Genomic DNA, 26874 nt, shown 5'->3' with positions numbered 1-26874 from the left:
GCTGAGGTTGGAGATACAGGAGGGAGCAAGGTCATGCAGAGCTATGTGGGCCAAGATAAGAAATTTGCATTTTATTCTAAATGGGATTCTATGCTTTAGCAAAGGAATGGCATGATCTGATTTACAGTGTTGAAAGACCACTCTGAGTATGAAGTGGTTTCAAAAAGTCAAGAATGGAAGCAAGGAGTAATAGGGTTAAGAACCTGTGACTGTGGTCCACAGGATGATGACAGTGGAGCTAGAAGTAAGTAGATAGAAGTATGTTGCAGCTGGATGCTGTGTTTTCAGTACCTAATAGGAAGTGAATGCATTCAGTGAATGAATGAATGAATGAATGAATGAAAATTTCTAGACTGCAGGTCTGGACAGTGTCTTATTCAACATCTTTTCCCAGTACTTCCCAGTACTTTTCCCAGAACCTACTTAATAACTATTTTTGAACAAGTAAGTTGGGCAAGAGCATTGTAAAACTGATTCTAGTAAGAACTCTATTTTTTCTTCTGAGACTAATAAAATGGCAGCTCTAATTTATGAAATACCTTCTCCGGGCCAATTGTGCATTCATCAAATTGTATTCACAACAATATGGTGAAGTGGTACTATTATCATCGCTTTTATACAGTTGGCAAATGTGCCTTCAACACATTTAGTCTGTAAGTGTTTACTGAGTGCCTCGTGTGTCAGGTCTCATGGACAATAAGTGACAGATCTAGTCTTGAACTTAAGACTGATTCTGAAGCCCACGCTCTTTTACTAAGTTATACTATGTCTAACGAAAATTAGAGAATTGAAAAATCTATAATCTCCCTAAATTTGCTCTGTAATTTATAGATAACAGCAAGTACAAAATGGGAGCTGGCAGGTTGGGCTTAGAGTACACCATGAGCCTATACCCCTGACCTTTTCTCCCCAACTCAGAACACTACCATGCATGACACCAGGATCTCTTGTCATGAGTGGAGACAGGGAGCTGGCCGGGTCCATGTGTCTACATTCCCGCTTGCTGTCCCAAAGTTCCAACTGCCTGCAGCTCCCCAGTGTTATGTCCTGATTGCTAAGTCTGGTCTGGCACAGGGACAGAGGGACTCCGAGGCCGAGGAGTCGAGAATTCTTGCTGGCCGCTTGGGAGGGCCAGATAACACAAGTGAGACACTGGCATGCTAAAAAGAGGGAGTGCTATTTTGAGAATCTGTTCAAGTAATGTTTCACAGTGGAAAAATGGTGGCACTCTGAACAGGATGTGACCTGACAGGAGTTATGTCTCAGGCGTCAGTGCCCTGGGTTTCTATTTTTATTGCTAAAACTTGGAGTTTGAACCTAAAAAGGCTGGCTTCTGATAAATAGGTAAAGATTGGTATGAAATCTGGAAAAATTTTTGGAAATTATACAAATCAAGATTGGAGAGTCAATCTATTAAATACATCATACCATATCAACACAAGGAATACCATGCAGTGATTAAATGACAATATGAGGATTGATTCACCCACATTTTTCTGTGTAAAGAGATTATCACAAACAGTGCACACTTATGACACCATATTGTAAAATTTATACATATTTGTTTGTGTATAGAAAAGATTTGGAAGGAGATATTTTAAAGAGGTAGCTATTGGGCCTTTATATCTATTATTAAATTTTAATAAGAAATATCGATTACATATGTGCAACTAGGAAAAAAATGAATCAATTTCTATTTTGGAGGAAAAAAAGGACAAGCAAGTGATTAAGGAAAATCCTGGAGGGTAAAGTTCAGATAAGAAAAGGCCAAAGTCCTTAGCTCATGCTTTGTTTCCAATATTCTCATGAAAGAAAATACTCTATTCCTAAAATAATGCCAAAATTGCTTATACTGTGATGATTACATATGAGATCTAGATTATATGTATAGTTTTGGGTTCAAAGGCCATCTAAAAAGTCAATAAAGGAAAAAAGAAGAAATAAAAATTAATCAGCTATTATATCCACAAATTTATACTTAGTTCATGGGAACTAATTAGCATGGAAATCTTTGTCTATTTATGTGAGCTTAATGGAAGTCTACTAAAGGCAGGGGCCCAGTGAGGGGGGAAAAAAAAACAACTAAATGCTTTTAGAGTTTGGGCACCTTGACTGTGAGAGTTAGTATAAAGGACACATTGCAGAGGGGAAACAAAACTTACCTCACCATGTGCCAGTGTCGAATTCATCTGCCATGTTCAATTTTCTTAGCTCTTCAATTTAGAGGGAGCATTTTTTTCCTCTCAATTCTCCCTTGACTGGATATTCTGCCTAAATGTCAATTCATTTAAACTGCATAATATTTTGAGTAAATATTTAATTGGAAAGAGGGTATTTTTCATTAATACTTTGAAACATATATTAATATTATGCAGTTATAATATGTAACACAAAGTTCTATGTGGCTGGGTTATGGGTTGAATTGTGTCTCCCCCAGATTCATATGTTGAAGTCCTGACCCCCAGTATCTCAGAATGTGACCTTATATGGAAATAGGGTTGATATGTAGTTAGTTAAGATGAGGTCATACTGATTTAGAGTGGGCTTTTAATCCAATATGACCTGTGTCCTTATAAAGGCGAAATTTGGACACGGAGAGATGCATAGAGAGAAGATGATGTAAAGAGACACAGGGAAAGAGGCCAAGAACAGACTCTTCCCTCACAGTCTTTAGAAGGAGCCAATCCTGACAACATCTTGATTTCCAAGCTTCTAGTCTCCAGAACTGTAAAAAAATGCATTTCCATTGCTTCAGCCATCCAGATTAGTGTACTTTGTTACAGGAAATTTAGCAATATATCCTAAGGATATGTGTGTGTTGAATTCTAATAATACACATTTGAGTTTGGTGATCATATTTTCCTTCTTTATGGGAGATGTCACTAAAGCCCTAAATGAAGAGCAGGCCCAAGGTCAGTCAAAGCTGGAAGTCATCCCCATGTTCTCTTACAATATCTGGCTTCCCACAGTAACTGTTCTCAATCCAATCCTTAGAAGCACATTACAGGGGCACCTGGGTGGCTTAGTCAGTTGAGCATCCAACTCTTGATTTTGGCTCAGGTCATGATCCCAGGATTATGGGATTGAGTCCCATGTCAGCTCTCACTGAGCATGGAGCCTGCTTAAGATTCTCTCTCTCTCTCTCTCTCTCTCTCTCTCTCTCCCCCTCTGCCTCTCTCCTCCACTCATGCTCCCTCTCACTAAAATAAAACAAATAATTTTTTTTTAAAAAAAAGACATCACTAATGGTAAACTCATTTATCCCAATCAAACCATTTCCTTAAGGAGATACAGACTTTTCTACCCATTAATAGCAAAAAGAGTACTGGACCAATTATTAAAGGTACCGTGATAAATTTAAGGAAGACTTTGTGCTTGCTTTCTCCAAGAGAAGAAAACCATTATCTAAAATGAAAAGTCTTAAAGATCTGTTAGCAGTAACAGAGCCCCTCCCTACCATCTTGCTTCTATGTCCCTAGTTTTAATTCTCTGCAAGACACTTATGACATTTTGTGTGTTTGTTTATTTAAGATCTGTCTCTCCCTTCTAGCAAGTGAGCTTCATGAGAGCTGAGACCTTATCCATCTTGTGCCCGACTGAATCCTCAATATCTAGAAATGGTTCCTGGAACATAGCAGGCTTCAGTAAATGTTTATTGAATGCACAAAGGGATGGGTATGTATTTTTTTTTAAGTTTAATCATTTATTTTTGAGAGAGAGAGAAAGCATAAGTGGCAAAAGGGCAGAGAGAGAGAGAGAGAGAGAGAGAGAGAGTCCCAAGCAGGCTCTGCACTGACAGTGTAGAACCCAAGAACCGTGAGATCATGACCTGAGCTGAAACCAAGAGTCCAATGCTTAACCGACTGAGCCACCCAGGCACCCCTGGATAATTTTAATGTAAACTAATACAGAAGTTTGGTAGTTTTATAGGATATTGCACTCAAATTCTGTTGATGTCAATTCTTAATGCTAGTGTATAGATGGAAAGATTTTTAACACACTTGAGCACACCACACATTCTACAAGAGGCTGAATAGTTTCTTCTTAATTCCAGTATGGAAGGATATAATTGAATGGTTGTTCTGTATAGAAGTAGAAGAATCTTAATATCTTAATATATGATAATGCATTTTGGGCTTGGAAATCTGGCACAGTCAACAGAAATGTTTCTACATAACGCTAGTAAATTAAATTTCCAAGTTTATTCCTAGGCCTAATGGCTTATTAGATTTTCTCAGTACCAGCATGGTAGTTAAGATCAGATTCTCAACTGTCTGACTAGACAGTCTAGTCTTAGATCCCAGATTTGCCCCTTCTTAGCTGTGTGACCGTGGACACAAAGTCAAATGAGCTGAATAAGTTATTCAGTATGGAGGTAACAGGATAGCAAAAATATTTTTATGACTTTGAGTGACATATTCCTTCATGTCACTCAGGGGACATGATAGGATATTCTTGCTTCACAAAAATGTTTTTACATCATCCTGATATCATGTAGTCGCTACATATAAATGCTTCTAAAAATATCCATAATAAATGTTTGGTTGTTTTTGCCTCTGAAAAAAATTTTCGTAGGGAAACCTAAAAGAAATTCTAATTTGCTGTGACCAAATGTATACAACTAATGGTTTTCCTTGTATTTTAAGGCGCCCTACATATTTTAAAGTACAGCAATATAGTAATTCCATTTGAATAGCCTAAGAAATGCTAATGTCTCTTATGTTGATTATCTAACCTCCTTATATTAGATTCGGTTGATTTCCCTCAACTTAAAAAAACAGTAAATAAATATATACAAAAGATGAGTAATTAAATCAGAAATTACGAATAAGAGTGTTCAAGTAAATGGAGAAACAAATGAGTAGGACTGATTGTTATTAAATGCCTGTGATCTTGTGTTCCAAATTTCCTGGCCATTGGAGCAATACAGAAGGAGGAAGAAGCAAATTAAATGCAATTAGTGTTTCTCAAACTTCCCCTTTAAAGTTCAAGAGGAATTATTCCTGGGGTACATAGACTGAAACAATTTGCCAGAAGTGAAAAATTATTTCATGATTTAGCATAAGAATTAATGGAAATACTGTGTTCGTTTTTTTAACATTTATTTATTTTGAGAGAGAAAGAGAGAAAATGGTGGGGCAGAGAGAGAGAGAGAGAGAGAGAGAATCCCAAGCAGGCTCTGTGCTGTCAGCATGGAGCCTGATGCAGGCCTCAAACCCACAAATTGTGAATTCATGACCTGAGCTGAAATCAAGAGTCAATGCTTAACCACTGAGCCACCCAGGCACCCCATAAATACTGTGTTCTGTGATTAATACACTGAAATTTATTTTAATGAAAACATAATGATTTTTATTGTCCCTATCTGGGTAGAAGTTGTTCCCCAAAATAAAGTAGTGTGTTGATCCTTAGCTTAACACCATATTCCCACAATATCATACATTTACTCTTACTCCTGGGAAGTAAATATGCGCAGTTTAAAAAACATATGTTTACAAAACCCATTATCTGATGTATTTGTTAAAATCATACAACAGACTTTTTGAAGTAAAAAAAAAAAAAATTAATTTTGGTATAACATATATGCAGGGTTATACCCTAATAAATAGTATTTTAAAAATAGGTTATGGGGTGCCTGGGTGGCTCAGTTGGTTAACTGTCTGACTCTTGATTTTGGCTTGGGTCATGATCTCATGGTTCCTGAGTTAGAGCCCTGCATCTGGCTCTGTGCTGACAGTACAGAGCCTGCTTGGGATTTTCTCTCTCTCCCTCTCCTTCTGCCTTTCCCCTGCTCACACACTCTCTGTCTCTCAAAATAAATAAACAAACATTAAAAAATTATTTAAGAAAATAGGTTTTACCTTATAAAGAGTGAAACTCAGTCTTGAATTTGTTCAACCCCTGACTGGCTTAAGGTGATCTGCTCCTAATCTATATTTTAACCAAAGCTAAGAAAAAAATCCTTCCTGGAGAAAATAAAATAATTCAGAGTCTATAATTTTTCATATTAAATATCTGGCATTCAGTTTAAAAGTACCAGACATACCAAGAAATGGGGCCAAGAGGAAAAATAGGCCATAGAAGTAGACCCACAAATGATCCAATGGAGAGGTAGTAACTGCCTTGGACAACAAAAGCACATTTCAAACCCATATGTACAGAAGGAGAAACTTATGAACCAAGCTGATTTGCCCCTGCCTGAGAAGTTCAGAATTTGGAGACACCAGGTATCATAGAAAGCAGAAGGCAACATAGGGTTGAAAATAAGTGATTAGTTGGAAGTCTTTAAATGGAGCACTTTCATCTCCAGTTCCTCCATCCAGAAAGGTAACTCTTCCATCTAATAGGAGATTATAAGTTTATTACGTGGATAAATTGGATCAGAATGGCTCCAACTTAGGTTGGAGGATAGAGTGAAATGTGAAGCTAAAAACACTAATATTGAGTGAATATCTGCTCACTGAATGATGGGATACTCAAATCCTTTTCCAATCTACTCTGAGAACCCCAGTCTCCCTCCAGGAATATTGTTCTCAGGAAGATTTTTTGCAGGTGAAAACATTTGGGTTCCCCAGAGAAATAGCCAGCTTCCAACCATACCATATTAAAATGAAGTCCATAGTTAGCAAATTCTACCAAAAAATGCTTTTAAGTAACTTGCACATTAGTGGAGAGACCAGAATCATCAGACATTTGAAGAAAGTCACAAACATAAGACAGAAGGAGAAGTAAATAGGAAAACAAATAAAGTAGAGGGGGGTACTTGGAAAGAAAGGAAATTATGCTGGAAATGGAAGAAAACTTATAAATTAAATAACTTTAGAGAGGTAGTAGAGGATAATGCACCCATAGAATAAAAGCAAGATATAGTGAAAATGAAACAGGAAAAAAAGATATAACATTTGGCTATTTAAAATGTAATATAGGAGCTCCTGGGTGGCTCAGTCGGTTAAGTGTCTGACTTCAGCTCAGGTCATGATCTCGCGGTCTGTGAGTTCGAGCCCTGTGTCGGGCTCTGTGAGGACAGCTCAGAGCCTGGAACCTGCTTCGGATTCTGTGTCTCCCACTCTCTCTGCCCCTCCCCTGCTCACGCTCTGTCTTTCTCTCAAGAATAAATAAACATTAAAAGAAAAAAATAAAATAAAATGTAATATATAAAATAAAATTTAATTGAAGAGTTGGAATACAAAGTTAAAGTATTCCAGAAAGTAGAATAAAATAGCTGAAAAATAGAAGAGGAATAAAAAGACTTACAGGATCAATTCACAGAATCTAATGGTTAGGATCTCTAAAATGAGAGTCCAAGAAAATAGTGTGGAGGAAATTATCAAAGAAATAACAAGAAAAATATCCTATAACTGAAAAGCACAGTCTCTGGGTTTAAAAGGTCCCATAATATGTTTAAAAATACTCATGCCAGGGAACACATCAAGAAATCTCAGAATTACCCAGATATAAAAGGAGGCCCAAAAATGTTCCAAAAGGAAAGAAAAGGAGCTACTGTCTGAAGGTCACATGGTGTCTCAAAACTAAATGTGAGAAGGCAAGGGAGAGATGCCTTCCAAATCCAGAAGGAAACTGGTTTTTAACCTTGAATTCACTACCCTGTCAAACTACAAATAAAGTATAAGGATAAAATGAAGATGTTTTATACATACATGGACTAAACATTATTAACCTGTTGTAAAGTTATATCGAGAAGTTCTTTGAAGATGTTCCTTAGCAAAATGAGAGGAAGCCTGATATCCTATAAGTGTGGACCCAGCACAGGAGATTGGCAGGCTGGTAATGTTAACTGATATTATCTAAAGTTGGGAAACCAAGAAATAGTAGCACTAGAATTTATTTAGACATGTGTCATAAATGTAAAAGAAATAGCTAAAAAATTTGAAGTTGTTGGCTCTCAAGAGCAACTCTGGAAGAAGAGAGAGAGCAGCCTTACTACTGTTTTTCATTATAAACTTTTTAGAACTACTTAAAGCTTAAGTTCTGTACATGAGTGCCGTGATAAAATTTTTAAAATATACTGACTTTAATTATGTGGATTTAAGACTGATTAATACCATCACACTATTTTCCAAAAGTATACTAATATACACTCCCATCAACAGTGATGGAAAGTAGGTGGTTATTTTATATATCGTTTTTATTAATAGCATTGAATAAACTTAGCAAAGGCTTTTCTGCACAACAATAATGCTATGAAGATCTAGCACTGACACAGGAGAGAACCTGTATCAAGGCATAACTAAGATACTCTTTACATCAGCAGACATTATGGCATAGTAGAAAGAATTTGAACCTGAGTTCAAATTGACAATAAGACATTCATTAGTAGGTTGACTTTAGAAAATATAAATTCTTCTAGTATCAATTTCTCCATCTACAAAATGGGGCTTCTAACACCCACCTTGACTCATGGTATAGTCTGCCTGAAACAGAAAAGGAAAGAGGGAGAAAGGAGACAGGAAACATACTAGTATTCCAGTAAATTCTATCTCCTATCTCCACTGCTGTCATCCAGAATTGATACAACTGAGTGTCATTCAAATGAGGAACGTCAGTCGTCATTGGAGGAGCATTGTCCTCATACAAATGAAGAACATTTCTCAGAATTATTCCAACTATGGGATGAAGAGACAGAGGTAAGTATTTACCAACTCCTATCTGTCATTGATTGAGAGCTGTTCCTAAGGGGCTGTTAAACTTTGAATACTCCCAATGTACCGCTTACATCCTCAAAGCAAGCTGTGGCAACCGGACAATACTCTTGGGGAAAAATCAGTATTGGTTATCTTATATAGTTGTGACTGGTTGATTATATTATTTTGAGTTCTTCAAACTTAATCCCAATGAAACTGGAACATTTTAAGAAATCTCTGAACAAAGGAAAACAGATATGAATAAAGCCTCCATATTGTGAAAGTTAGACATTATAGACTTTAATTTCTTAGATTTAGCTTCAGTTATAAGTTAAAATTTTTATTTTATATTTGGAGAATTTAAATGCTGTGCTGAAACTGTCTTTTCAGAAAGATAAGGAAAAGTTGTTTAGAGACTATTTAAATTCCTATGAGCACAAAACAACCAAGAACAAAGAGCATTTTTGGAGACTATCCAGGCAGAGCAAAGGTCTTTAAAAGTAAACTATACATGCTCTGATTCTTATTGCTGTAGTTAAAAATTCTAATGAATTTTGTCATTCTTTTGGCTGCCCAGCATCTGAACCCCATCCTATGTTTGGGGAATTTTTGACCTTAGGAGTCTTGATAGGATGCCGAAACAATCTCTCAGTATAAGAACTGAAAGTTCCACGGACGCCCGGATGGCTCAGTCAGTTAAGCGACTGACTCTTGATTTTAGCTCAGGTCATGATCTTCCGGTTTGCGGGATTGAACCCTGCGTCCCCTGCTCGGGATTCTATCTCTCCCTCTCTCTCTTCCCCTCGCCCCTCTCAAAATAAATAAATAAACTTAAAAAAATAATAACCGAAATTTCCAGATAATCCTTTTCTTTGCAGTCACGTACGGGCACATGACCAAGCATGAGCCAATCAGAAGTTCCCTTCCCAGATGTGAATGAGGATCTAGAGGTTTACCGAAGCCGGGATGGCAGATAACTGTCTTGATGCAACTGAATGCAATGGCTGCAGCAAGATAGATTCTGGGGGCAACAGTGATGCTATGGTAGCTCTTTTCAGTGACATGTGAGGTGACATAAAGTTGAGGCATCTAGTAATTGGTAACAGTGGCAGCGACGTCCTCACTTGGACAGAACTTTGATGTGGTTTAGGGCTTAATGACTGGCTGCTTGTTCTCTAGCTTCCTCAGAAATTCTGTAAACAATATATTTCAATAAATCCCAGTGAATACTTCAGTGATTAAAGCTTCAAAAGCTGATTTCGGTTAGCTACAACTAAAAGTTCAAAATTCAGTACCAGGAAGTAGGGTGTTGTCAGTAGCAAATGCTAAAATGTGGGATTGGCAATCTCAGACTTCTGAACTTGTAATAACTTACTGCTGCTCAGAACTAAGAAAGCACATCTTTCAAATGCCTATTTCAGGTGTGGCCATAGAAAAAATAAACAGGAAGATTATCCTAAGAGGCAGACCCAGAGATTATGAAGGACATGATGAAGGGCATTCCCTGAAAAGAGTGGAAATAGGGTCAGCCTCATTGACTGACAGGAATTTACTCCTCTCCCAGGCGGGAGTCTCACCTTTCCTGTATAGTTTGGTTAAGATATGTGTTAAGGGGAAGTGACTGGGAGTTGTTTTCTGCTCTTGCCCTTTCCCAATCAGACTTTATATTATAGTTACTGCTGAACCATGAAGAGCAAACACAGTCATGGATCAAAGGAGACAAATAAGCATTTGTATTAATAGCTTCCGTAAACTTGATGCTTCAATGTCTGCCCTGCATGAATATGCCAGACATAGGCTTTTCTGGACAACCCAGCAATATGCCTGAGTTACCTGACCTTAGCCAACTGCCTCCCTTGTTACCTACACCATCCCCTTCCAGGGGGAGTCCTCCCTGGGGTGTGATTTTAAATAAAAGCCAACCAATCCAGAGTCTACACCCAACTACTTCCCTTTTAAGGTTCTCATGTTCTGGGCCACTATATACCCATCCTAAACACCCCAGCGCCAGGCACCAGGCAACTAGGGGAAGCCTCTTTGCCCCACTAAATTATTCAAACTAGCCAATCTTAAACCTGTTCACCTGCTTACCCATTTCTTCTTGCACAAATCATAATAAAGCCTCTTACCCACAAGTTCCCCCTTCATCTGCCTCACGACTGACCCTCATGCTTTTCCATGTAGCCTCCTTGGCATGATGTATACTCTCTCGTACCTGAGAGTGAAATAAATGATCTCTTCAATGGCACTCAGCTCCAGATCTACTGGCTTTACCATGTCTAAATAATAATAGGACGTATTAAAACTACATTATCCAACAATCTTGGACTTGGATGTAATAACTCGATGAGGTTTAAGATTAGTTCCCCTTAGGCAGTATGTGAATAATTTCAATAAAGGCATGGACACCTTTTCCTTCTTTTTTAAAGTAAACTCTACATACAATGTGGGGCTTGAACTCGTGACTGTGAGATCAAGAGTCACATGCTCTACTGACTGAGCCAGCCAGGCACCCCAAGGTATGAACACCTTTTAAGTGTATGTAGAAACATTGGACAATCAAAGTGGTGGACTGTAGCAAAAATTGTTGGTTTTCCACTGAATGTCCGTTACTCTCTCTTCAGGCAAAACACTAGTTTTATTCAGGGATTCATCCCTCTCTTCTGTGACTCAAGGGATCATGACCTTTTTCCTCTTCCAGGATTAAAGTCTATTTCATCTGAGCAGTCCCAGTGGTCCCTTTCCCTTTGCCAGTGAATGATTTAGGCTTGAGCAAGGATTCCAGGCATGGACAATAGGACATAAGCATAGATATTCTGGGGGGAGGGAGGGTTCTAGAAAGTTTCCCCCTTACTGTAAAGAGGACACTGGAAGAAGTGGCCCTCTCTGTTGCTGGACATTTGCTGTGCTGAGATGTAGCTGGACCTGCAGTTGTCATTTTACTCTTAGAAAAAGCAAACTTAAGGAGAAGCCATGGCAAGAAGGAGAAACAAAAGACTCACCAGAAAATGAAATCAGAACAATAATGTATCATGGTGGTGGCTCACTCTTCCTTTGGACTTCTTGTTCTGTGACATAGTAAATTTTCTTATCATTCAAACGAGTTTGAGTCAGGGTTTTTTGTTACTTGAAGCCCAGAGTGTCCCTGCTTTTACTAAGAGTTATTGATATGAAGCAAAGTGTTCCAAGAGATAACAAGAGACTCCCAAGGGTCCAAGAGACTCTAAAACTTGTAAATGTGACCTCTCAACACATGACTTGCTATAATTTGACTGCTTATATAAAACACGATTGTTAAAGGAAATTTTATTTGTTCACATATATCATAAAATGTTTATTATAGGAAATTCTGTTTGCTCACTTAAGCTGCATATGAACTCACTGGCCTTTTGGTGATTAATCCTCCATTACAAATCCTGGTTGAATGTGCTTATCAAAGAGAATCTTCACTAGCTTCCACAGCTGTCCGGAATAAAGCTATCTCTGATAGCAGATCCAAACATTGTACAAAGCTTTGTTCTTGCACAATTTGCAAATTTCTCATATTTGAACCACATCGACTTCTTTGACACCAATGGCTGACTCATCAGGTCACCATTGAAACATTCGTGTGCTGCTCTCTATATGTGGATTTCTGATCCTGGGGCCCACTGAGAAAAACCTACTTGCTCCAGATTCTTCTTCTATGCTTAGTCTTTTATTTAACTAGTTCATGGCCTAGGTAAGTCAGGGCTACTCTTGACAATCCCTGAGGCAGTCTGTTTCACACATTTATGGGATGCCTCACTGTTCTCCCCTGACAAAGTACACACAATCCCTACCTACAGCCCCCTTTATCTCTAGTATCTACCCACTGCTCTTAAAATCCATCCAGGCTTAAATTACAGAGACAGCCATCCGTCAAATTCAAAATAACTTTTCACCATATTGCAAAGGCAAACACATAGGGTATCCTCAGCTTTGATTTGGGGGATAGCAAACTTGAAGAAAGAAGGTTCATTTTAGTTGTTAAAAATGTTTTCATTAACTTTCATAAATCCATGAAAAAGGAGTAAAGCCTATTTTATATTAATAGCTTCATTATCAGAATCTGTAGCATCAAAATACAAAATCAAATTTCATCCAGATTATATGAGTTGGATAAAAATATATAAACCAAAATATCTAAATATAAATTTAAATTGTGGTTATATGAAGGTGTACATCATTCCAACTCTTGGAGGACAGGTATCAATGATGTTTGATAATAAAGGAACACTATCCATGTAAGTGTGAGAATATTTAGCATCCATTTTATATTATAAAGTCTAGAGATTAAAGAAAAGATTTCAGGCGCTGTCCTTTAAAAATCAGGAGCTGAAGGGGTGCCTGGGTGGCTCAGTCAGTTAAGTGGCCAACTTCACCTGGGGTCATGATCTCGGGGTTTGTGAGTTCAAGCCCCTCATTTGACTGTCAGCCATGGCCTGCTTCAGATCCTCTGTCCCCTTCTCTCTCTGCTCCTCCCCCACTTGTTCTCTCCCTCTCTCTGCCTCCCTCTCTCACTCAAAATAAATAAATAAATAAATAAATAAATAAACCTCAGGAGCTGAAAAGCAATGAAAAAGAATAAATTCCTTTTACATCCAGCAACACTGATGAACTTCATAAATATTATATTGAGGAAAATGAAAGCAAATGCAAAAGAGTACACACTGTATGATTCCATTTACATGATGTTCAAGAAGGTGGGCAGATCTTGGGAAAGGAAGTGAGAGAAATTTATGAGATGCTGGAAGCATTCTTAATCTTAATCTAGAAGATGGCTAAGTGGGTGTATGCATCAATCTATGCAGGTAAAATATAATTAATGCTGCCACATTAATGCACTTTACATACTTTACAAATATATGTGTGCCAAATCAACCAATAAATTACTCATCAGTCAGCCTTTAGGTAAGTTTTGATTAAATATTAATAGAACTTATAAATCTATAATTAAATATTAATAGAAATGAAGCTTCATGACAGAGAAAGCCATGTCTGTTTCACTTAGCACTGGATACCTTCTCACTGGAGAATTTAACTGAGCCTTTCAGCCAGCTGACAGTGATAAGATAAAGGATGGGATACCATATACCCGGAAATGAAGGAGCATGAATGGAGCCTAACAAGTATCTCTACCCTGTCCTTCGGTGATGGTAGGGAGTAACACTTTGTTTGAAATAGGGCACATTTCACACAATATATAGAGGTTTTAGTCTTTGAGCAACTGGAATGAGCATGTCTTCATAAGGACCTACTTGTAAAAATGGCCTTTGGTCAGCCCACTTTGGGTAAAAGGCAGAACCCAGGTTTCTGCCCAAGAGAAAGCTACTTTGTAGAACAGTACAAAACACAGTTGGAGCTGACTGGGGACTTCTGGGGGAGAATTGTCAAGATGAACCCCTCAAGCTGGCATTGGGTGTAGGAGGGGCTATAGAGAGAAGTAAAATGTTGATGAGATTTTAGTAAGTTGTTGACTGAATGATCTGTATAGTAAAACCTCTTCACCATTTCCTCTTTGCAATCTCTGGTAAGATTTATGTTTTTTATTAATTTATAGAGCATATTTCTTTGTAGGAGAAAGAGCATAAATGCTGGATCCTACCTTTAAGGTTAACACTGATTGAAACTGTTTTAGTCCATTTGGGTTGCTATAACAGAATACCATAAATTGGGTGGCTTACAAACAACAGAAATTTATTTCTCACAGTTCAGGAAGCTGGGAAGTCCAAGATCAAGGCACCAGCACATTCAGTGTCTGGTGAAAGCCTGCTTCCTGGTTCATGGGAGGCCATTTCTTGTGTCTTCATAAGGCTGCAGGGGCAAGGGAGCTCTCTGAATCTCTTTTATAAGGCACCAGTCCCATTCCTGAGTGCTCCACCCTCTGACCTAATTACCTTTCAAAGACCCGCCTCCAAATACCATCACACTGGGGATTAGGTTTCAACATATGATTTTTCGGAGGACACAAACATTCAGTCTATAACAGAAGCCCAGACTACACGTGGAGATGGCCAATATCGTTAGCCTTCATTTAGTCACTCTGGGTCTGCCATGTTCTTAATCCCTGAGGGATGAAAGGCACCAGGAGGACACAAAGAAAAAGGGAAAATCTGCAAATCAAATAGGGTAGGCTTCTGGAAGCTCTTGGCCAGCCAGCTGGGCCCTGTTGGCCTGGACTGAAGGTGGCCCAAGTAGTCTAGGAAGGTCTCCTATGTCGTGGAAATACAGATGGGTATGTATGAACCTGCCAAGCAGGAAGTAAGAAACAGGATTTCTTCCCAGCGTTTCTTTCTTCTTCATTACTGATGGGATCTTGAGAATATACCATAGCTTTCAAGTCAGACTTTCTAAATCCTCGTTCCTCCCTGTATTTATTTGCTAGTCTCTATTCTTTAACAAGTCTTTTTTTTTTTTTTTTTTTTTCTTTTCTTTTCTTTTTGTCCAATTGTTCCAGTCGGGTCTTAGCTGGGCTAATTCAAAGAGGAGGTCATGTTTCAAAGTTGATCCAGAAAGATGACAAGGCAAGATCACCTCCTTGTGGCTGAGTGGCAGGATAACAAGAAATGTTAGCTCCTGGATCTACCTTAGGGGAGAAACGCCAGGGAATGATTTGTGGGAAGTGTAAGCTTTGGTGTTCTACTATCATTAAGGTAGGTGGCAGTTTCCTTAGATCCTTAGATCATTTCTTTAGTGCCACATAAAGTCTGAAGTGCAGAAAAAATATATAGTTTTTAAAGTCATGAGTATATTTTAGCATGAAGACTATTATATGCAATTATTTTATTTTGTCACTAAAGCCATCAGATATATATTACAAGTGATTTTTTTTTGGCTTGAGTGTATGACAGGAAAACAATGTTTAAATCAATGAGTCAAATCATCTCTACCAGCATTGTTTATCTAGAAGAATTGCATAGACAAAAGTAAGAGCAAGGACATTTAGTCTATGCTTTCAAATAGGACTTGGTCATTTAAACTTAAATCTGTTTACTGGCAGATTTTTTTTTCATCATGACTATAGAGATTATATGTTATTTAAAAGAAACAATGAAGTTAATTGTTTCTTCCTTTTCAGTGTTTGCTTTAAGAGAAAAATCCTGAAATTGGCAGGGATTTCAGGTTGGTAGGGATGTCAGGAAATCATGAAATGTAAGAGAAAACTTAGCAGTCAGGGTGGCTTAACTCATGGTAATCAGCATATGTACAATTATAATTTGCATTCCAGTTACTGAGGCTGAGAAACCCTTGCTCTGGCTGAATATAGGGTGAGTAGAAGATCTCTTTTTCTAAGAAATAAGATGGCGAGAGTCTTTGGAGAATAGCTTCACTGAACTGGTAAGTTAGTTTTCTCCGGATTTTCGTGATTTCCCCAGTTCTTCCATAATTCCTCAGTGCTCTGGCCATTTTCTGGTAAGTCATGGTCTTCCGGTTACCTTTTCTTTTCCCCCAAAGTTGGGCAAGTTTTTCTTTGTTTTTTGACATAAACTGAAAGATGCCTTTGGTTTTATCTACCCACTGAATACAAGATGCCATCTCAGGATTACACAGGGATTCATGAAGGTATTCGAACAGTCGAAGCTTCTTCCTGCCTAAAATGGAGAACAAATATCATACTTCACCATGGCTATGCACAAAGAACATACTCAGGAAAGGTTTGTTGAGTGACTATAAAATTCAAAGCCGCACTGAGTCTTGAAAGTCAAAGGTCTGTTTGGCTTATTGAAGTTTTAATTGGACCTTTCTTTGTTAGAGATATTGTAAAAAAATTTTATATTGTCCTTTACTAGAAAAGGGAAGGCTGGAACGTGACCCAAGTCTCTCATCTGTCATGTGGTCTTTCTTCAGCTAAATCTTGACTACTGGTTTTATGTCATACGCTAAACTTTCTATAGAACAACAAAACTGAGCAAAATTTAGTGGTTTTAAAGAGAAGCCTCAGGGGGCGCCTGGGTGGCGCAGTCGGTTAAGCGTCCGACTTCAGCCAGGTCACGATCTCACGGTCCATGAGTTCGAGCCCCACGTCAGGCTCTGGGCTGATGGCTCGGAGCCTGGAGCCTGTTTCTGATTCTGTGTCTCCCTCTCTCTCTGCCCCTCCCCCGTTCATGCTATGTCTCTCTCTGTCCCAAAAATAAATAAAAAACGTTGAAAAAAAAATTAAAAAAAAAAAAAAAAAAAAAAAAAAAAAAAAAGAGAAGCCTCAGAAGCCCTTTTCAGAAAGCAAATCATTTGAAAGGGCTTTATTCAAATGAGGTAAGTCAAATGAGGTAAGGAATGTGAATGTATTTTGTAAAATGCAAAACAATATTCAAATATAAAGTAACATTAGTGACATTAATAACAAAGACTTAGTTAAAAAAAAAAAACAAAAAAACTCTGGGTGTGCACAGTTGCTTGAAAAATAAAGAAAATGCCAAAATATCTTTATGACATTTGGACATCATTTATGAGCAATGACAATGGGCATTGTGATGTTTTTTGTTGCTGTGAAATAACATGGTACAGTGAGAGTTTTTGTCCCTTTAGGAACACAGCCCTTTATATTTTAGAATTTCTAGATAGGAAACTTTAGGAAGATTTGTCGTTGTGATTTTTGTTCTGTTGATTGGATCTCTTTGGCCTATGAGAGAACAAAGGGGACAGCCCATGTTGTGGCTTCTGGAGTTGGCCTGTAAATACCATGCTTCACCAGATCTGTCAGTAGCTGAGATAGCTATGGTCAAATTTCCTTTTCCTCTAGATAGAGTTGAATAGTGGATACCAAAACTGCTTTGAACAGTCTCTCGGGAGTAATACTCTTATATCAGTCATCATTCAACCCAAAACCTCAAAGGTTTTTAAGATTATCTTTTTGAGTTATATTATCTTGAATTTACAAGTTGAGAAATGAAAGGGACTTACCAAAAAACACATCATGAATTAAAGTCACAGCCTTAAACAAACTCTGTCCCTTATCTGATGGTCAAATCCATGATAATGGATGCTCATCTTTTAAAATTTGTTTTCAATTTTGAAAAACAAATGTTCAAATTTTTTTAAAAAAGTATTTTGTGGGGGCACATGGGTGGCTCAGTCGGTTGAGCATCCGACTTCAGCTCAGGTCATGATATCACAGCTCGTGAGTTCGAGCCCCACGTCGGCTCTGTGCTGACAGCTCAGAGCCTGGAGCCTGCTTCAGATTCTGTGTCTCCCTCTCTCCCTGCCCCTAACCCACTCACATTCTGTCTCTGTCTCTCTCGAAAATAAATAAACATTAAAAAAAAATTTTTTTAAGCATTATGTGCTCACAGTAAAAGATTCAATCAGAAGCACAAAGTGAAAAAAAAAAAGCACAAAATGAAAGTAAAATTCCAGTCTGTCCTACAGTTTTTAAATTCAAAAAAAATTTTTGCATATAAACATATGTATACCCTTTAAAAATACAAGTGGTATCAAAGTAATATGCTCTTTTCCAATGTTATATACCTTAAATTATATCAGAGAATATAGAAATTAGCTACAGATGGGTAAAATACCCAACTGTTGACAAATGGCTACTTCCCAGGATATAGCATGGGAAGAAAGAAGGAACACTTCTACTTATTCTTTATGTATTTCTGAATCCTTTCTACTTTTAATCATGTGCATTGTTACTTTTAAATTATGGAATTAAATGGGATTAAGACAAAAGAATGTACTCTAAAGTTCTTTATCAACATATATGATGTGCCTGCATGCCTTTTAAAAGCTATGTGTTCTGTTTTATGCATGTACTATGTTTCTCTGGATGATAAATGCCCAGATTATTTTGAAATTTCATTCTGTTTCAAATGTATCCCTATTTCAAGTGGAAGATGAAACTTGAAAAACAGAAGATGGTGAGTAATATGTCCCATAATGGCAAAGCTCCACAACATAAAGCATCAGTGGAAAGACATAGGCTTTACACCCTGGAATGAGTTAGTTTAAAAAAATAATAGTGACTAGCTAAACACCTGGACAGAAGTAGAAGTGTAATTCTCCTTATATTAAATTACCATCATAGTTCAATATCCAGTACCAATATTCAGTGATACAGATTTATTTTCTCTGTGTGATTTTATGCATTATTCTTTGCTGGATTAGATTATAACTGAATATTTAGAATTTTATTCTAGGATACAGTGTACAGTATTCTAGGATGGAGATATAGAAACAAAACTTGTTTTCCCAAAAAAAGCTCATTTAAAATAATTTAGTAACTATGATAAACCATTTTTAAAAAATTTCATCATAAAATTATAGTGCATCTTACACATCTCTGTTCCTTATACACAGACAAATGCAGTGGGTAAGTTCCATTCTTTTACTATAACAACACACACACACACACAGCCCTATGGTATCTTGAGAAATTATCCAGTGCCAGGCTATGAGCATAATGCTTTACATAGGCTTTCATTTGATTTTTACAGAAATCTTATGATTTATTTGTACAATTACCATTATTTGCCTTTTGAATGAGGAAACTGTGGTTCAAAAGGTTGAGTGATTTTCCCAGGCTCATACAATTAACCCATAGTTCACACTCAATCACTGAGTTACATAGTCCCTAAGAGTCAAAAGATATGAACACTTAAATTTTTGATAGTGCCCAATTACCTTACAAAACTTTGTACCAGTCAATCTACACTGCCTCCAAAAGCACATGTGCACATGTCAGCGGCTACTATCCTGCTTTAACACTTTGCCCATCTGTTAGGTGAGATCATCATTGTCTTAAATTTATGAAATCAAGATTTCAAATTTATGAAATATTGAATTATTATGGAACTTCATTTGCAGAAAACTTAACAGAGAAGACAACTTTTACACCAAGGCCTTTACAATTAGAATAAGATTGCTAAAACAACTTATGGAAAAGTTCCTCCTTCTATACCCCAAACATATACACATTATTCTTGAATGCAGATTTATTTGAGTGAAGCAACACAATGCAGCTTCATAACATTTCTATGAAACAATAGGAAGCCTCATCCAAGGTGAATGGCTTGGAGTGGTTCAGTCCGTCAGATGTGAATTCTTCTTAATCACAATACGAGAATATTTTGCAAATGCAATTCTAAACTCAGATATGAAATCCCTTTAAAGCTGCTTTGAAGATTTGGTTCTTTTACTTATAAAAGGAGTAATGGATCCACATACCTTTTCCTCCCTTTTGATGGAGAACACTAGGCTGTACCAGCTGGTTTTCAGGGATGTTTGGCAGAGATTGATGAATATTTCCTTCAAAATAGAGGTCCGCAGCACTGTTCTATATAAATAATGCAGCAGATGTTAAGCGGGACTTTCCATGTGGCCCCCAGTTGATGGCTAAAGTTAAAAGCTGGGGACAAAAAGACTGCTAAGAATCTCCCAAATTCTAACAAGCACTATTCTCAATTGCAGCCAGTTATCTCCCAGGGCAGAAACCCACATAAAGCCTCAAACCCACATAAAGAGAGGACCAAGGGATGTAAAGTAATCTTTGGCTTTGTGGGGACTTTCATATCATCCCCTCCTTATGAGAAAAAAGAGGGTGTTCCTTCCTTCCTTCTCCCTAAAAATGCCCAGCCAGAAAGAAAAATTTAAAAGAATTATTAGTAGAAATTGAAGTGCCCACAAAAAAGGGAAGATGGGCTTTCCATTCCTCTGTTGGATGCTGGGCAAGAGACACAGAGAGAAAGATGTCAGCCAAGGGAGGGCAGAGCCAAGAGAGGGGACAGGTGGAAGCAGCCTGAGGTGTTACCATTACATACGGCAAGGATATATAGGTCTCCTCAGGTTAATTCAAACTCCCTCTTCAAAGAAATGTCATATGGAGAGGCCCTGACAACTTACAAAGGTAAGAAAAAGGACATCTGCTATACAGCATGGTTGAAGGGAATGACTGGGGAAAAAAAAAAGAAAACCATGTCGTATTTACACCCTACCACATTAAGACTGCTGGCATTAAGAAAACAACACAAAAGAACACATGAATGGAGAAATCGATGATGGGGACACTTCATTTGCAGGGCACACTACTACAATATCCATGAGTTGATCCAAAACATGTAACTAGCTCTAAGCTTGGGAAGGAAAATAGAGAAGGTGTCAGGGTGCCTGGGTGGTTCAGTTGATTAAGTGTCCGACTCTTGGTTTCCTCTCAGGTCATGATCTCATGGTTCCTGGGTTTGAGCCCTGCATTGGGCTCCATGCTGGCAGCATGGAGCCTGCTTGGGATTCTCTCTCTCCCTCTCTTTCTGCCCCTGCCCTGCTTGTGCTCTTTCTCTCCCTCAAAATAAATAACTTAAAAAAAAATAATTTAAAAAATGAAAATTTCTTTAGAAAATAGTGGAGGTCGATAGAAGACTGTAGGTAAAACCAGTGTAGAGTAAGTTTGGGCTTTGCCCTATGGCATATAGGGGAACCATGGCTTTTTGCAATTTTCCAGATGGACTAAAGAGTAGCAGTAATGTGAGAACCCTAAAAATACATCTTTATAGAAGTCATTCACACCCTCTGATGCTGGGTGAAGAGCAATGATGGAGGACAGTTTCCTTCTTGACAGCACTGCTGAGGCTCACCCCATGTTGACTCTCAGGTTCACACCACTGATGGCTGTGAATGTTCTCACAGTCTCTGCTGCCTCTAAGCTGGGTTTCAGCTAGCATACACCAAGTGAAAGGCAGGACTGAATAGGGAATTTGCCTGTTCCTGGGGGGTGGTCTCCTGGTACATGTACTCACTATTACTGTTCTCCAATTATAGACAGGTTCCTCTGCAGGCAGCATACCATAGCAGTTGGAATTCCCTCTGATATGAGAGCAGTGGTTGATGAACGCCAGGTAATTTTTGTAATCTAATTTAAAAACAGAGACAGAAACTGAAAAAGTCAAAGTTTATGATTACACACATGTGCATGTATGCATATATGCTTATGTGTGATTGCTCTATCATGTGTTTTCTATCACTTTGCATTTCTTTTTTAAAATTTATTTTTTTTTAATTTACATCCACGTTAGTTAGCATATAGTGCAACAATGATTTCGGGAGTAGATTCCTTAATGTCCCTTACCATTTAGCCCATCGCCCCTCCCACAACCCCTCCAGTAATCCTCTGTTTGTTCTCCATGTTTAAGAGTCTCTTATGTTTTGTCTCCCTCCCTGTTTTTGTGTAATTTTTGCTTCCCTTCCCTTATGTTCATCTCACTTTGCATTTCTTTACATTTATTGCATTGTGCTGGTATCAGAGATCTCTTTTTACATGTCCCATTTTCCCTTAGTAGAGTATGTGTTCCTTGCAAGTAGCGATCCATGATCTCTTATCTTGGTACTGCCCGCAACACCCTGTATAAACTCGGTAGGCAAAATACCTGTATCTCACCTACACTATCTTTCTATAGTCTAGAGGGCAATGGGTGAGGAAGAATAAAAGAATATTTATTCCCCTAATTATAATATCTCTTGCATGGAAAGTCTATAAGATAAATTAGAATAACTGAAAAACCCACTCTGAACAGTTAAAATTATCAATTAGATAAATATCAACCAGATATTTTTAATAGCAAATAATTATATGTGCTAGTATTTCTATGTGGAATGTCATTCGTTACATTTTTATATATGACACTTTAAATTTACTTAGGCTAGGTAACCCTGGAAGCTTTCTGCCTTAGAATTAATCCTAGATGCACTAGGTAAAAATGGTCTTCTCTGTTCTGGTAATTATTATTTGTGTCTGACTAACAAGCCATTTGATGATATCCCAGTGAAAGAAGGGGACTGACATCTTTACCTGGGGAGTACGGAAGATCTCCGGTTGAATGTTGCCTCAGGACCTCAAAAGCATCTTCAAAGGCTTGACCCAGCTTGTCTTGTTCAACACAGGCCTGCTACAAAAATGGCAGAACTCTCGAGTTTTGAAATTATCAATTGAACTTAATTTTTCTGTTATAAAGTAGAGTTTCTCACCCACAGCACTATTGACATGTTAGGTTGGCTAAGTCTTTGCTGTGGGGGGGGTGGGGGGGGCTATCCTATGTATTGTAGGATATTGAGCAGCATCCCTGGCTTCTACCCACTAGATGCCAGTTAACATCCTCACAGTTGTGACAATAAAAAAATGTCTCAGAAATCACCAAATATACCCTGGGAGACAAAATCAACCCTGGTTGAGATCCACTGCTCTATAACATATAGTATTTAGAGAACAGTATTCATTCTATAGTATAGTATTTAACATTCTTGTAAAATTTTAGTAAAGAGTTGTATAGCATAAGACTGATTTGGAAAAAGGGATCAGCATGTATCTTTAATGAAAAAATCTGAATTGCTGCTTAAAAATGGAATGCTCTTCGTCAGACTTTGGCTCAGGTCATGACCTCATGGTTCGTGGGTTTGAGCCCCGCATAGGGCTCTGTGTTGACAGGAGCCTGCTTCAGATTCTGTGTCTCCCTCTCTCTATCCCTCCCCTGCTCGTGCTCTGTCTTTCTCTCAAAAAAATGAACATTAAAAATAATAATAAAAAAATGGAATGCTCTTAATTTCAAAAACATGTCTCTAAGACCTAAAATTAAACTGTCTTGCAAACCATTTCACGCCCTTATAATCTGAACCATATATTTTAGTTTCCAAATGGAGGATGTTCATCCTCCAAATCACCCAAAGATTTTAAAATGCCAACTTACCATGCTTCATTAATGAGTTTACGATTCTGAAAAAGATTAATAAGTAAAAAGCAAAATTAATAGTGTCTCTATTTCATTTGCCTCTGAATTAAAGGATCTTACTCAAAATATTTCCTGAAAATACCTAATGTAAACCAAAAGTACCATCTAAATTCTTTTTAATTTAATTCTGAACAAAATTTCCTACAAACTTTTTTTTTGCTCTTCTATCATTACAAAACGTTTTAAATGTTAAAATAGCTAAATAAAGTTAATTACCTAAATTGCTTAACTTACAAGACAATAGGAAAAAACTCAATATTTAACTATTTCAATATTTCAAAATTCTTTTAAGAGTTAAAGTATATACATTATCTTAGCATAGGTGTCCATTTATAACAGTGTTGTTATTGTTTTTAGATCTTTCTGGTGTCAGCCTAATGAAAATCTGGTGAATGATAGGCTTTTTAGCTCACAAACTGTGGACCTACATTACAAATAAAATTTACCCTGGGGTGCCTGGGTGGCCCAGTGGGTTAAGCGTCCGACTCAGATCAAGATCATGGCTCAGATCCTGATCTCAGAGTCGTAGAGTTCGGGCTCTGTGCTAGAGCCTGCTTGAGGTTGTGTTTCTTCTCTCTCTGCCCCTCCCCCACTTAGGCTCTGTGTGTGTCTCTCTCAAAAATAAATAAATGTTAAAAAATGGAAAAAAGCAAATAAAATTTACCCTATGAAACCCATCCAACGACTTTCTAAAATGGTAGAATAGGAACTGTGCATGGTCTACTTTCCTATCCCTGTAAGTTAGATTTTGTTTTAAATAAACAATGATCACACAGACCCACATTAAATGTTCTTTTTAAGTTTAAATTCTATAGAACTAAACACAAACAAACAAATCTACATAACAAGAAAGAGTATGTGGTGGGTCCAACATTGCTTATCATTTCATTTAGCACAAGCAACTGTTTATACAAGTTGTTAATATTTACCCTGCAAACATAGTGAACTTACTCATTAACAGTGAAGAATACAAAGAGATAATATAGTCTAACACTATTATTATATACATGTATCAATATAATAATTACATCAATATAATATGTCAAACATTGGAATTCTATTCAGCTCTTTGAAATCACTATATCATGTCAGTTAAAAGAAAACATGAGAAGAAAAGTGATAAAAAAGGTAATTATACGAGGTGATGGAAATGTTAACTAATCTTATCATGGTAATCATTTCATAATATACATGTATGTCAAATAATCACATTTTACACCTTAAATTTATAAAATCTTATATGTCAATTATATCTCAATAAAGCTGGAAAAAAAGACAGCTTCCCAATGTGGGAAATGCTGAACAATTTAACAAAAACTAAAAAAAAAAAAAAAAAAATCCATAAATCACTGGGTTATGGTTCCTAGTAAATATTATCAATATACGTATTTTTAAAGACCAGTAAATGACTTTCAATTAATTATGCCTCAACTCATAAGCACCAAAGCAAATACATGAGTGTTGTATGACTTTGGCAAAAATACTCCACAAAATTATCACAACTATTACAACTAAATTTAAAGTAGCAAACCAAAAGGGAAGAAAAAAGCTTGAAAACGTTATCGATCAATGCAATTGCTTGATATTTCTTATATCAGAACAGTCAATGAGAAACATTAGGTCAAAGGAGAAATTTAAGTTTTCACAAGGTATTTTGAAAAACAGAAGCTAAATACTTACCAGGAAGACACTTCAACCCTTTGCAAAGATGTTTCATTAATATCGGAATCCTAAGACAGGACTGTCAAGAACTCACTGGCAGAGTTGCATTAAATAGCTGTTTTTAAGGAAGTGCTACAAAAGGGGATTTTTTTAAAAGATACAGTGTCCTCATGATTTCTATTTCATTATAGGCCAGAGGCTATTATTTTGAAGAGACACATAAAAGTTCATATCCCATGGACTGAAAGCATTTGAACAAACCCCGTGAATCTTCCGCCAGCATAAATTGAGTCTCCTCTGGCCCCCTGTAGCCCCACTGGAAATCTCTGACCTGCACAACTCTCGTCCATCCTTTTTTTATTCCTTTTGTGTCCCCCCTGATTCTAGACCCTGTATTACCTGTCTTGCCTGGACTATAAACAACTTTCACTCTGGCCTTCCCAAAGTGGTCTCTTTCCTCTCAAACCACTTGACTCATACTGATTGCCTTACTTAGAGATCTTAAAGGCATAGTCTCTTGCCCTGGCATTCAAGGCTCCTCATTCTAACCTTAGCTTTATTTATCACCATTCATTTAGGAGCAGGAAACGAAATTCAGGTTGTAGCCTTCTCTCCATACCTAAATCCAGTAGGGCCTCCAAAAAGGTCAGGAACAGCTCCTGGGTGGTGATCCGGTGATCCAGGATACACTTGAAGCTCCTGATCTGCACAGAGGTCCAGTCCTCTCATTTAGCCAGAAGTTCTATTGGAGATGGGTTTGGGTGGCTTTGGTGGAAATCATGGGGTGCTCCTCCACCTATAATGCTTGCTTCCCAGTCCATTCATGTGCCCGGTTACCCATTCCATTTTACCTATCAGAGTCTGATCTAGCATCCACGTGTACCAGGCAGAAATAACTTTCCCCTCTGAAGCACGTGTCTGCATCACCCTTCCCTAACTGTAACCTCCTGCCATTATAACAGATATCACATTTCGCCAGGGGGAAAACCACCTAAGAATTTTTGGTAAACCTTTTGGGTGGAGAGATTTTCTGTTTTGCATGGTTGGAATCTGAACTCACCTTTGATATGGGACCATTGTTCTAGACCATCTACTTTTTTTACTCAATTTGTTATGCAAATGTAAACACACATCTCCTCTTCAGAAATGTAGATGTTATAATAACAAGTGTATAAAACTGCAATCACTAATGTTGATGAGGTTTTAATCTGTACCATTTCCATGTGTATGCCCTTTTGGGCCATTTTGTTCCATTTGATTTATTTTTTTAACAAGTATATATTTCTGAGCTTTTTTCTCTGCTGGACACTGTCCTGTGTCCGTGGAATATAGCCCTGAGCAAGTTATAATGAGAAATGATTTAAAAAAAAAAACAAACTAGACATGTATTAGATAATAAATACTAAGAAAACGATAAGAGAAAGGGTATAGAAAGAGTATGTAGTTGTGATGAATGATCATGAAAATCCTCTGGGGAGGGAACGTGTGAGAGCTGAAATCTAACAATAAGAAAGAGTGAGCAAAAGAAATGCAGGGATATAAAGTACTTCCTGGCGGAATAAACAACAGGTGCAAAGAACCTTAGAAATGAAAGCCATGGGGGCTCAAGCAGAATGAGACTGGGGGCTGAGAGGCAAAGTTAGAAGGTAGGAGGGAGGGTTCAGATGAACCCAAATGTAGAGCTAGAACACACACACATATATATGTATATATATTTCAAAAGAATCTAAAAATCATACATGATAGTAGTTGCCTGCTTAGCCCCATTTTACAGATGAGGAATCTAAACCGAGGCTCAAAGACATTTTGTGATTTTTCCTAAGGTCCAATTGCTACTG

General features: G+C 37.6%; 1 protein-coding gene across 2 annotated transcripts; it reads right to left on the bottom strand.

Moving 5' to 3' along the window:
* Nucleotides 1-14339: 14339 nt before the first annotated feature.
* Nucleotides 14340-25371, bottom strand: SPIC (Spi-C transcription factor). 2 transcript variants are annotated; one of them, XM_060656630.3, is made up of 6 exons: nt 25055-25371; nt 23333-23358; nt 22441-22534; nt 21392-21504; nt 19827-19935; nt 14340-16255 (listed from the first exon to the last, which is right to left on the bottom strand). In XM_060656630.3, the coding sequence occupies exons 2-6, from the start codon at nt 23333-23335 to the stop codon at nt 15828-15830; spliced, it is 747 nt and encodes a 248-aa protein (XP_060512613.1). In that variant the 5' UTR covers nt 23336-23358; nt 25055-25371; the 3' UTR covers nt 14340-15827. The 2 variants fall into 2 exon arrangements, with proteins under 2 accessions (XP_060512613.1, XP_060512612.1); XM_060656629.3 differs by having other exon boundaries at nt 22441-22537; nt 25055-25186.
* Nucleotides 25372-26874: the final 1503 nt, after the last annotated feature.

This window comes from Panthera onca, chromosome B4 (assembly GCF_046562875.1).
Source record: "Panthera onca isolate mPanOnc1 chromosome B4, mPanOnc1 haplotype 2, whole genome shotgun sequence".
In the NCBI taxonomy this organism is placed as follows: Eukaryota; Metazoa; Chordata; class Mammalia; order Carnivora; family Felidae; genus Panthera; species Panthera onca.
This window is presented reverse-complemented; position numbering and strand designations above follow the sequence as displayed.

What these genes read in the sequence shown, in the direction of transcription:
- SPIC (XM_060656629.3), bottom strand. An exon ending in AGATCTTCCGTACTCCCCAG is followed by an intron (nt 21,505 to 22,440) that starts GTAAAGATGTCA and finishes TTTTTAAATTAG; the next exon opens with ATTACAAAAATTACCTGGCG. An exon ending in CCATCAAAAGGGAGGAAAAG is followed by an intron (nt 16,256 to 19,826) that starts GTATGTGGATCC and finishes TCTCCATTTTAG; the next exon opens with GCAGGAAGAAGCTTCGACTG.